At 34.0% G+C, this 12,812-nt stretch overlaps 2 protein-coding genes across 2 annotated transcripts; one reads left to right on the forward strand and one right to left on the reverse strand.

The window, feature by feature from the left end:
- Positions 1-1,827: 1,827 nt before the first annotated feature.
- LOC136818135 (riboflavin kinase-like) lies at positions 1,828-2,286 on the reverse strand. The gene has a single exon (XM_067074496.1). The coding sequence runs from the start codon at positions 2,284-2,286 to the stop codon at positions 1,828-1,830; it is 459 nt and encodes a 152-aa protein (XP_066930597.1).
- Positions 2,287-10,550: 8,264 nt separating this feature from the next.
- On the forward strand, positions 10,551-11,270 carry LOC136818145 (uncharacterized). The gene has a single exon (XM_067074506.1). It carries the CDS (start codon positions 10,551-10,553, stop codon positions 11,268-11,270), a length of 720 nt encoding a protein of 239 aa, XP_066930607.1.
- The last annotated feature ends 1,542 nt before the right edge of the window (positions 11,271-12,812 follow it).

Below are 12,812 nucleotides of genomic sequence, written 5' to 3' on the forward strand. Positions count from 1 at the left end.
TGAAGTTTTTATAAAAGGAATTATATTATTAGCGATTAAAAATCTGAACGATCCAAGATTCTGCTGGATACGCTCTTTTATAAGAACAATTATATCTGAAGAGGCTTATCATTTCTTTTAAACTGTTTTGATTTTTTGGCAGTTTTGAACCTCGCTGTTCTTATAAAATTGTTCTTATAAAAGATTTTTCTAATGAAATCCCTTAGCAGATCGAACAGTCTTTGAAAATTCAAATAATGTATTCAAGAAATAGTATTCCACACTTTTCGGAACGAACAATTTCTATAAAAAGCCCAAAGTGATTGTATTGCAAGTCTGATATTAAATATGAATGTATAGCATTCTAAGTTCAGGTAATTACTACACATGGAATTTTTTGTTATAGATCTTAAGAAATTTTGTTAGTTGCGACTTACTTGATTTTTTATCAATATAAGCTTTTCAACATTTTAACATAATTAAAATATTGCACTTACGAAAAAACCTAAAAAATAGTGCATGTGCAGTGCTGATTGATATTACAAAGATATTTTTTTCCAAACATACATTGTGAATATAATTATAAACTATAAACATGGATATTTCGTAGCTCTTTTCCATTCCATTTCACTGGAAAAACATATCGCTCAAATAGAGAGCAAAATTGCAAATAATTAGAGCTGCTACAGTATCATTCTTTAAAATAATCAAAATTATTTAAATTTTCAATAATTAAATATTGCGAAGGAAAGTGTGTATGGTTGGTAGATCATCATTATCATCTAAAAGATCTATGTGTAGTGTATTGAAATGTTAATACCAAGTGTGCAGTGCAGTAAATAATATATAGTTACGGTGGCTTGTTTCTGCCTTTAATCGCGTTGTAGTGAAAATTGAAAATGAAATGTAATGTAAATAAGTAGGCTACAAAATTCTATTGTTAACAGAGCTACATGTCGGACATGTTAAATCCGAATTTTTATCTGGTCAAATTAGTTTATCATGATAACTGGCAAGTTATTATCGTGACATTCGCGATGACACATTTTCAGAAAAAAATGACGCCAAAAAAATGTCAATTATTTGATCAGGTTCTCATTTAGCAAAACGGGTCAATATTATATCTAAACATTTGTTTTCCGACAAGTTAAGCTCATGTTCTTCAGGCAAATATTTAAACATCTTTTTCTGACAAGTGTTAAGCTTATAGGTCTTCAGGCAAATATTTAAACATTGTTTTCCCGACAATTTAAGTTAAGCTATCCAGAATTATCTTCAAAATGTCAAGTTATTTTCCCGAAACGCTCAAACCTATAATTGGGTGATTTTTCCTGTTCAAATTGTCAAGTTAATTGCCCGAAACGCTCAAACTTAACTGGTTGATTTCATCCTGTCCAAAATGTCAAGTTATTTGCCAGAAACGCTTAAGTCTAACTGGGTGATTTTCTTTTGTCCAAAATGTCAAATTATTTGCCCGAAACGCTCAAGTTTAATTGGGTGATTTTCTAAAAAATTTTATTCTACCGTATTATTTTTTAAGTGCAACAAGAAAATTTACATATCGTAACACGACTTTTAACAAGGTTATTTTTATCTTGCTTTTTTCAAAAAATATTTAATAAAATTTGATTTTTTCTCACCCTGTTAACTATCATGATAAATATCAGCGCGATTTTGTGGCAGAAACAAGCCACGGTATATAGTTCATTCTAATTTAATCTAAAAAAAGTGGAAAAGTTATTGACATTGTCAATAACAAAAATAATATTCCTCACAAAAACATCAGAATTATTTTCTTTTAACAATTAAAATTCTAATTTCTAGATCCTTAATAATGATGGGTCTGGGTTATAAATAGGATTTGAAAGAGTCCAAATTGCCACTGTCCAATTTTGAATTTGCATGTGCAATGTCTGATTCGATAGCTTCAATTAAAGACTCAAGTGAATCAAAATTCTTCTCTGGACGTATAAAACCGACAATCACTATTTTCAGATTTGACCCATAAAAATCATCAGCAAATTTATGAATGATATGTGTTTCAATGGATTTCTTCTCATTGTTATAGTAAGGATTCCAGCCGATACTAACAACCATTTTAAAGGCTTGCCCCTGATCGATGTTTGCCCAGCCATAGTAAATACCAGTGGTAATGTATTCTGGCAAGTTATCAACGACAGTTTCTGGAAAATTTGCAGTTGGAATTCCAAGCTCCTTACTTCCTCGTCCAAACCCTTTAATTACTTCTCCATTTGCGACGTAGGGCGTTTCTTTGAGAACCTCATTCAATCTGTTATCATTAGACATTGCTATTTGCTGGTGGTGAAAGTTTTTTTGTTTTTTTAGCTATAAATTTGAAAGGATTTAGTCTAATTTGTAATATTTTTCATGCAAAGCAAACTAATAACACATTAAAGATACATTCCCCATGGAAAATTATTGAACCAAATCAATAAACAAAACTCTTTACTCCAAAATTCAACATAAAATATTGTTTTATGAAAAGTCTGCCATGTTTATTATACTTTAAAGCTTGGTACTCACCTGTGCAAAAATTGCACCATTGTGCATTTATCAGTTAGGCGCACAACTACCCACATTATCAAAACATTATAAACCCACTATTAAAATTATCAAGATAAAATAACGAGTGCGCCCTGAAAAAGCTTTTTACTGTTTAATTTCAAGGTTGTTTTTTTAAGAAACACACTTTTAAGAAACATGAGGCTCAGAATGCCCGAAACATCTAAGAAACATGCTGAGGCTGAGAATGAGAAAATAAAAATTTTTTAAACGTTTCTTTAAAGAACCTTCCAAACAAAACGAATGTTTTTTTTCTTTACATGAAAAATAGGCTGATTATGTTGAAAAGTTTAGAAACATGGAAGAAACATTTAAAGCTCAAAAGGCCGATTTCTTAAAAGAAAAATCGAGGCTGCTTTGGTAAAACTAGTTTCTTAAAAAAAAACGTGTATATCCTCTTTCTTTAAGAATTTCCAAAAAATCAAAGTTAGAATTTGTTTGTGAGCCTTGAGGAAAACAATCCCTTCGAACCAAAAAAAGCAACAGCTCTCCAGCCTTCAAGAATATTCTTGTTCACAAAACCAGAACCTTGTGCTCCAAGAAAACAACCATGGATAAAGTTAACTCTTGTCATGTGCTTGCAACTGCTTCCCCTTTCCTTCCTTCGATGTTTTTTTGTTTTGGTTTTCTCTCTCAAGCTCGGCAATAAATCTACGGGAGTTTTTCGCAAAAATCAATGAGGCCAGGGCAACGCAACATATTACGTTTTATAATATACAAACTCTGTTATATCATGATAAAATATTATACGGACGATAGCATCGTCTATCCTAGAGCATGAATAATCCACAAAAGGACTTATTTCCATCCGATATGCAATTCATGGCAAAAAGTTGTGCTCGATTTTATTATGATCTGAGAACAGTTGAGGCGTCTGTTACATTGGATAAGACCTTATATTCCTTTTGTAGGCCTGGTGTAATAATACAATACAAATTAGTCGAGCGGAAAAATCTCTTTATCAACAGTAATGACAGCAAAGCTTTTACGTCGTCTCTTTTGTCTATGTGTGTAAAAATAACATTATTAATTTTAAAAATTCGTTTCTAGAGTAACCAGATGCTTCAAGAAACAAACAATGAAAAAATGCAAGTTTGATAGAAAGAAAGATAGAAAGAAACGACCACTCAGTTGGCAAATTAAACACGTTATTTACAGACCGACATTACAAAATAACATGTTTGCATTTGGAAATATTCCATTCGATCTGGGTTCTTAGAAGAGTTGAGTGGAAGGCGACGACGTCCTTGAGTTAACAAGTGGAACCAAAATAGTTAAAACCAAACGCATTGATAAGCAAAGAACATCAACATACACGTTTATATATTAACGAACAAAAAACTATACCGGGGTGCGCCACAAAAAAGTTTCTCTCTTTAAAAGTAATTTTGTCGAAATCTAAAAATTTTAAAAGAACCATTCCTATTTTATTGGAAAGAAGAAAAATAAACTTAAATTTTGATGGGTCATTTATTGAATTCGATTCATTAGATCAAAAGTTATGCTTAATTGAATAAAAAAGTTACTTTTGGAAAGTGCTCAAAAACGTTAAAAATCGACCTATCAAATTATTCAGAAGCATAATTACATGATATATCAGTATTTTTGTTTCAGTCATTAAAAATGATAATTAGCTGTCTAAATGACCTTTTATTATTTAAAGGAAGGTCGAATTTCAATGAAAGGAAGAAAATTCGTCGAAAAAGGTCAAAAAATCTAGTAGAATTCATAAAAATACATCAAATATGGGTTTCGAGGTAGATTCTGCCTTACATAGACTTTAATCCAGTCTAGGAACAAAAGTCTGAGTAAAATTTCGGTAAAACTAAATCAAATTAATTTTGATGAAGATTTTGAACCCTTTCGACCCTTCAGTTTCAAAATTCATGTGTTTAGCTAATGAAAAATGCTCTTAAAGGGACATTACAGTAGTAAAATGTAAACATTGCGCGAACCACGTGTCATTAAAGAGGACAATTAAAATCACGTGTCCAAAACAAACTTGTCAAACAATTGAACAATTAAAATTAGCCATATTTGGTTTAATTTTTTTATTTTGACATGTGACATTTGTTTTGATTTTGTAGCCGCTGCATACAGTTTGTTTACAAATTTCGCAAGTACTGTTATGTCCCTTTAATCATGTAAAGGCTATTGCGATTGTCAAATAAAGTAAAAATTTGATAGGTCGATTTTTAACGTTTTCGAGCACTTTCTGAAAGTAACATTTTTATTCAATTGGACATAACTTTTGTTCTAATTAATCGAATTTAATAAATGACCCATCAAAATGTAAGGCTATCTTTCTTCTTTCCAATGAAATAGGTATGGTTCTTTTAAAATTTTTAGATTTCGAGAAAATTAGTTTCAAAGAGAGAAACCTTTTTGTGGCGCACCCGGTATAAGAACAGTAGTCTTCGATAACCAAAATAATTAAAAACAAGTTGAGAACATTTTAAGGTTTTATGGATTCTAAAACGCCCAATTTCTTAGAAATTGCACAATAATTCGAACAAAACGGTGAAATTAAGAACATTTTAAGAACACTTTTAGGCTTCAAACTTAAAATTTTTAAGAATATCCGAAGGCTTTAAAAATATTGTATGTTATTATAAAAGAAACATGTACAGTCACTTGATCAAACTTATGAATACGTTTTCTTAGCATTAAAGGTGGAAATTCAAAAAGCTCCTTCATTTTCGTTTCCATGATTAATATTGGATCAGGGGGGAGGGGGGTCGGTAGTAAAATCTCAGACATAATGACGTTTACTAAGGTGGTGGTGTGACGAAAAATCGAAAAAAAAATTTACTACTCAGGGTAGTTAAATACTAAAATGGGTGGTATCTATGTGTTAAATGTTGAAAAAAAATTACTACCTGGGTAGTTAAAACTGGTAAAATTAGCAAATTTTAGCTATTTTTGTAATTCTTTTGATTTTTTGGATGACTTTTCTGAAAAAATCTGAAAATTTTTATAGTTTGAAAATATTTTCTGTTGGAAAGTTGTTTGTTGCAAACAAAAAATTCTTGAAATTTTTTGTCAATATAAAAAAGACTTTAATTCTAAGGGCAAAACATTAATTTTTGCACTAAGTGAAAAATGTGTCACAGAAATAATCATTTTTTAGCTTTTTTTGTAAAACCAGTCCGAAAACCAACCAAAAAATTGGTGGTCTCCATGCTGACAAATTGTCCCAAAAACTTTTACTACCAGGGTAGTAAAATACTTCTTCCAAGAGTCTGGGTGGTGATATGTAAAAATTCGTAAAAATCCTTTTACTGCTCATATATGTCGGAGATTTTACTACCGACCCCCCATTGGATGACCCGAGAAAACTTTCAGACCTTAAGTCATTGGGGAGGTGAGAGAGATAGTCCTTTCGATGAATGGAACAGGCCATATCCAAGACAGGATTCACTATAAAAAAAGTAAGTTTGCGACCGCAGTCGAGGGCGACCCGAAGGCTCCTTTTTGTATAGCTGTCTACACGAAGGTAGGGGAGGATGCCACTCCTTTCCCTGGATTTTTCACTTACCCTTGATTCGTCTCTTTAGTTGCTGGGCATCAAGCAGAGAGGCATCAAGTACCATTTTGGGAATCTTTGGTATGACCCGGCTGGGGATCGAACCCACAACCTTGCGCACCGTAGCTGCATGCTCTACCTTCATGCTACGGTCGCTAATTTTAGAATAGGGAAATCACGAACACGTATGGGAAACACAAATTTGTACGAACTAAGGAAATGCGCACATCCCCGAAATTGATTTTGATATATATACTCTCTGACGGGAGTTTTATACACAATACAAATCCCCTATAAAAAATCAAACCTAAAAAAAACCCAAAGATTGTGTGAACGAAAGAAATTAAAACGTAATCTTAGAATCAAGTGGACATTTCAAAATTTTTTTTTACTATCATCATTTTCATGATTTTGATACGCTTTGAACTGTCGTCAATTTGTTTACATTATATATTTGTGACTTTTTATTTGTTTCCCTCTAATCTGATGATGGTGATTATGTTGTTTTCTTGAAATCAAGTGGACATTTCAAAACGTTTTTGTACTATCATTTTCATGATTTTGATACGCTTTGATTTTGATAGGCGCTGTGGTATAGTGGTAATTTACCTTGGTTGCTGCAAAGGCGACTGAGGTTCGATTCCCACTCGCAACGGTTCACTTGGCAAGTGAATGAACCTTCGTCCGGGTCAACCCATGCCATGTGAGGGGAATTGGGTAGTCAGTTCAAGGTGCTGACGGGACGCTAATTGAAAGCGTCAATTGTTGCGAAAATGGGCCTCTAAAACTCCTGCGACTCAACCAAATAGAAATAGAAATGGAACTGTCGTCAATTTGTTTACATTAGAAATTTGTGATTTTTATTTGTTTCCCTCTAGTCCTCACTACGTACGCAGGGTTAAAATACACACTTATTTTTTTTAAAGCATAACGTTTTTATAAGCATACTTATGCTCAAATTCGGCAAAAAAATAAGCATAATGCTAAGCATACCTCCAAGCTGAAATGCAAAAAAAATTGTGCAGCTTTTCTATAACGCTGATCTTTTTTTAGGGCTGCTTTTAAAGCTGTTTGCGCTTTCTTAGACCACAAAGATTTTTTGCTGCGGCGAAAAATTTCAAAGAAAACTTTCCATTCTTTGAGCCGAATCAATGTTCCGACTTGAATATACAAAATTCTCTTGAACCCAAAGAAACTCAACAAATCGAAGTTTAAAAGCATATTAATACGCATAAATTAAAATGAAATTTTGCTAAGCATACATATTGAGCCTCGACCTGATTTTCCCGTATGCTTATATAAAAAAAGAGTATACCGTATTAACAATTGTATGCATAAAGAACTACCTTATCAGCCAAAACTTAGTTGGCCCTAAGTTACTAAGTTTTGGATTGGTGACTAAAATCAGGGCCGATTAAAAATTTGGGCCAAATTAAAAGTCTAAGCTTTTCTTATTTTCCAGTATTTCCAGCTTTCTCCTATTTTCCATCTGCTTGTAAATTTAGAAATGACCCAAATTTTTTGTCGGTCTTAATTATCAGTCGGCACTTAGTGACTAAATTTTGACGAGGTGACTAAAATTAGGGACGACTAATAATCTAAGACATATTGTAACATTTTATTATAAAAATGAAGAACCTTTGAACGCTTTGAGCTTGAAAGAAAAATACACGCTTTTTTATAAGAATATCTTCTATAAGAATATCAGGGTGAAAATCGGCCAAATCCTAAGAATACCCTGAGAATACCCTCTAGGATGAATTTCACAGAATTTGATAAGAATACAGTCATTTTGTATTTGGTTAACAGAAAAAACTGCTTCCTTTGTTAGAGATAAATTGAACCTTTGAAGAAGGAATGTAATTTTAACCCAAATGACAAATGTGTGAACAAAAGTCCAAAACTCTGAAATTGATCATTTCTCATGTTTGTAAAAAAGTCAAGTCTAAAAAAGTAAGAATATGTTAATAATATTTCACCCTCAATTTTGGCACTTTCTTAAGAATACTTGACCCTTATCCAAAGTACACTATTCTTATAAAAAAAGCGTGTACATCATTAAAAGAATTTATATTCAAACAAGTTGAAGCAGAATTGAAAAGGGCGGAACATTGAAAGAGATAAAGAGTCTTCAACTGGCTGGACTTTCCTTTTCTAGTCATTCTTAGTAGCCTGGTGCTCACAAGTCTGTGAAAACTTTGTGTTCTCGTTTCATATCAGACACATATTTCATAATGGGACAGTGTCTGCCTATTGTTATATCATGGTGATATAAGCAAAAAATGTTCTTCTTTTCCTTTTTCTGACCAATCTTGCTCCACATTCTTGTCAATCCAAAGTGAAAAAGCTTGTAAATCAAAATTGATGAGTAAGCAAACGATATTACTCTTATTTAAAAACAAAACCTTTAAAGGAAAGAAATCTTTATCTCTCTTATAGAACGAAGATACAGAAGACGGAAAAAAGCCGACCGTCTGAATTAGGTCTATTACAAAAACTCTCACCATGATCTATAGGGTGTGCCTTCAAGCCGTCCATTTCGAAAAGGCGTCCTTTGTACGGTATGTAGCTAACATAATGAAAAGCTTCCATTGAGCGGACAGCTGTCAGATTCTTTGTACGGTCTGTGCTCCAACGCTGCTCAGCCCTAAACAACAACAAAAATACTTACCTTATCGGCCAAAACTTAGTCAGCCCTAAGTGACTAAATTTTGGCTTGGTGACTAAAATTAGGGCCGACTAAATATTTGGGCCCACTAAAATCAAGGCCCACTAAAAATTTAGAAATGGCCAAAACTTAGTTATTAGTCGGCCCTTAGTGACTAAATTTTTACGAGGTGACTAAAATTAGGGCCGACTAATAATTAAGGCCGACTAAGTTTTAGCCGATAAGGTAGATTTTATGTCTCTTTTCCAGAAAGGAAAGATGTAAATAAACTTTTGTGCTCTAATACACGCTTTTTTTCAGTGCCGTAGCAACTGGGGGGCAAGGGGGGGGCTATGCCCCCCAATAATTTTTTCAAAAATGGTTATTTTGCAAAATGCAAAGTTTTTCTTTTTTAATTTGTCATAATTGTCTTTTATGTGCCTGTTTTGAGTGTATTTTTAAGCAATCTAGAGCTCAATTTTCAAAATTTTCCCCTTCGGGCTAAACCATGGTTGGCCCTCGCAGTGTCACTAAACTTCAGCCCCCCCCCCAATATGAAAATGCTTCCTACGGCACTGTTTTTATAAGAATAGTGTAAATCCATTTCATCATGGATATTCTTAACTTTTTTTGGGAAAATCATCCTAAAATATTCTTACAGCATTCTTAGGTTAGGATCCTAATTCAGACTAGATTTAACAGTTAGTACATACGTCTCAAGCATAAAATGGCATTTTTGTGAAAAAAGTGAGCCTTACTTGGGGGTAATTGACATTTTATAATTGAAAATGCTCCAAAAATGGCATTCTTAGCTTGAGTAGCAAAATTCCATGATGGTAATATTCTTAGCATTATTCTTAATTTTTTGACCATTTTAATCATTGACAGTCTTATAAAGTGTATCCTTATAAAAAAAGCGTGTATTTTTGAACGACTTTTAGAAGAATTTCCTGTTTTTTTCAGCGCCAATTCCCCCAAATCCATCAGGTTCCGAGAAAATATTTTCGAGCCTCGAAATGTCTTCAACGAAAATAGCGACGTGGCATACTTTTCCTATTAATAAACAAGGTTGAAATGAAAAAAAGCCATTTAACCAGAAACAGTTGTTTCCCTTGAAAGTCCCCCTTGCTCCAGAATAATTTCACCTCACTCCTGACCTTCCCTCGATCATCTTTCAAGGTTCAACCGGGGCACTGAGACAGGGGTGTTTTAAACTGTTAACTTGACTTAAAACTTGAATTTTGTTAAACTCATTGAGATGCTTTGAGGTCGACCCTGCAAAATACACTGGTATCTTCCAAGGTGGTCGTCTCACCATTGCTGAAGAAGGAGTCCGTGGTCTCGCCAAAGGATGGGCTCCAACATTAATCGGTTACTCCATGCAAGGTTTATGCAAATTCGGCTTCTACGAAGTCTTCAAGATCCTTTATGGAAACATATGATGGGTGAAGAGAACTGCTACTTGTACCGTACATCCTTGTACTTGGCTGCTTCTGCCAGTGCTGAGTTCTTTGCTGATATTGCACTCGCTCCTATGGAAGCTGTCAAAGTCCGTATTCAGACCTCACCAGGATTCGCCAACACTCTCCGTGAAGGTGTACCTAAATTATACAAAATGGAAGGCATCTCTGGGTACGTTTTTACTAACACTTATCTGACAAGGAGACCGCAAAGAAGGAAATTGAAGAAGACAAATCTCTTTCAAACGAAATTAAAGGCTTAGAGAAGATCTTGGACGCGGCTGAAAAGAGAGAGAACTCAAAACGAGAAAGCCGAGATGATAAAGAAGAAAAACATGATCTATTATCAAACGATATGCGTGAAGCAAAAGAAAAGAGAGATGATGTATCAGGTGTGAAAGAGAACACCGTTGATAAGCGTGAAACAGCCTCTAGAGAAGAGAAGGCTACCGTTATCATGGATACCGTTGTCATGGATAATGATTCGTTACGCGATTTGGTTGATCTAGTCGTCCGCGCGATTGACGAGGAAGCAAGACGAGAAGAAAAAAAAGATATGAGCGGCCGCGAGAACAGCAAACGTGAAATTATTCAAGAAGAAAAGAGAGCATTGCATACAGATCGGAAAGAGAAAAAAGAAGTTATCGAGGAAAAGAAAAGAGACGAAACGAAGGAACTTTGTAACACTCGAAAACGAGAATGCATGCAAAAGAAGAGTAGCGAAATCAGCGCTGATACTAAAGTGGAAGAAGCTAAATCGACCAAGACGGAGAAAAAATCGATCGAAGACAAAATTGAATCCAAAAAAACGGCTGAAAAATCAGTTGCTGTTGAAAAGAAGGTGGAAAAGAAGATAGCGAGCGCTGGCGGGGAAAATTTAGCGGGGGCAAAGAAGAAAAAAGAAGATTCAAATGAAATCCGAGAAATGGTTGAAGAAATTTTAAATGGGAAAAATGATGAAGAAAGGGAAGCTTTTGCATCTTTGTTAGAAAGTGTTTTTGAGCGAACAACGAAGAAATCGGTTGCCGGTACTTCAGCCGATCAGCAGAAAGAAAAGAAAAACAAAGACGAGTAGACTTATTTATAACAATTAAATTATAAAATGATTTTCATTCAACGCATATATTATCAACAATATTCCTAAATGACAACTTTTTCGAGCTCTTCTTGCTGACTTCCAAAAAAATGGTCACGTGAGATGGAGGTGTGTCTTTAAAAGAGAAGCGGCACACTACAGTATTTGCCTATACTTCGGATTCTAGTTAGATTTTCAAACAAAACATGGCAATTCTTAATAGGTCGCTTTATGCTACCTGCTATCAAATATTTCTAAAATTTTTGAAATGCTATCATAATTAATATCTATTGGCTACAGTTTTCATTTTATGAAAGAAAAATGAAAGAAAAAGGTTACTTGCGGTTTACCGCTAGCTACAGCTTTTTAATAAAAAAATGGAAATTTGTTGCTAGTATTTTTACAAAGTGTCTTTTGGTTTTATAAAATGCTCTTTACAACAGTGAAGGTTTATGACAAAAAATTACATCAAAAACATCCTATCTAAGAAAACCTTTTACAAGAAAATAACCGAAAAGATTGCCACGCGCAGGTAGTAAAATTTAAAGCACCAAAGGGGCTAGAAAGTAGTGTGATTCACAGACCACCCTATATAAGAAACTTTTTCGCTAGATGATGAGTATGAAGGCTATATAGGTGATAAATGAAACCACTTATTTCTTGTCTAAACACGTGACCCGCGTGGATTTAAAAGAAACGCCAGATTGAAAGGAAAATCTCTCTTCAGATTTAAAAAAAGAAATGTACCATTCACAAACAAAGTAATTACTATAATCATGGACTTCAATGTTTAATGGTCCCCCCTCAACCACCCCCCCCCCCATGTGATAATGTTTAGTATGAATGACCAACTTTTCCAATGTCCTTTCAACATTGCCATTGGGGGTGGGGAGTGGGCCTTGAAGGTTATATTCTACTTTTTACTCAGAATTTTCGTCCATGATTGTAGGTTCAATCTGTCATTCCAAATTACGCGCGGTGCGAATTACAAGGCTTTACTACTTTCCTCTTTTGGAAAGAGGTTTAAGATTCTTCTCTAGTCCTTTGGGCTTTAACTCTATGCAATAAACTTATCTCTAGTATCTATGTGATCATTTCTTGACGTGAGTATTTTAAGAGAAATTCACAGCATTTAATCTCACAGAAACCAAGATACGTAACCTACGTCATTTCCATTCAAAATTAAAAACATTATTCTTGGAACGTTATGCAATGCAGTACCCCTTTGACCCAGTGAGAATTTTTTTTTTTGGGGGGGGGGGGAGGGGGTCAAAAAGGAATATGATGCTTATAATTCACCTAAGCTAATCTTTTGTGAAATATCGGAAATTTAGTAATCATTCCATTCAAAAAGAGTTCCAATTTTGGAAGCAGTGGAATGTGGCTAGTCGTGGAATGTCTGTTTTTATTTGACCACTTCCAAAACTTTTGGAACAGAAAAAATTGACGACTTGCAAAATATTACAGGCTTATATATAGTATAGGCTTATGTTATGCTAAGGAAATTTGTAAATCTGAGCCTTCATATGCTTAAAAGCGTTA

This window comes from Clytia hemisphaerica, unplaced genomic scaffold, assembly GCF_902728285.1.
Source record: "Clytia hemisphaerica strain Z4C2 unplaced genomic scaffold, Clytia hemisphaerica genome assembly, whole genome shotgun sequence".
Classification (NCBI taxonomy): Eukaryota; Metazoa; Cnidaria; class Hydrozoa; order Leptothecata; family Clytiidae; genus Clytia; species Clytia hemisphaerica.

Excerpts from the sequence above, each read along its gene's own strand:
- LOC136818135 (XM_067074496.1), bottom strand. The coding sequence starts at position 2,286 with ATGTCTAATGATAACAGATTGAATGAGGTTCTCAAAGAAACGCCCTAC.
- LOC136818145 (XM_067074506.1), top strand. The coding sequence starts at position 10,551 with ATGCGTGAAGCAAAAGAAAAGAGAGATGATGTATCAGGTGTGAAAGAG.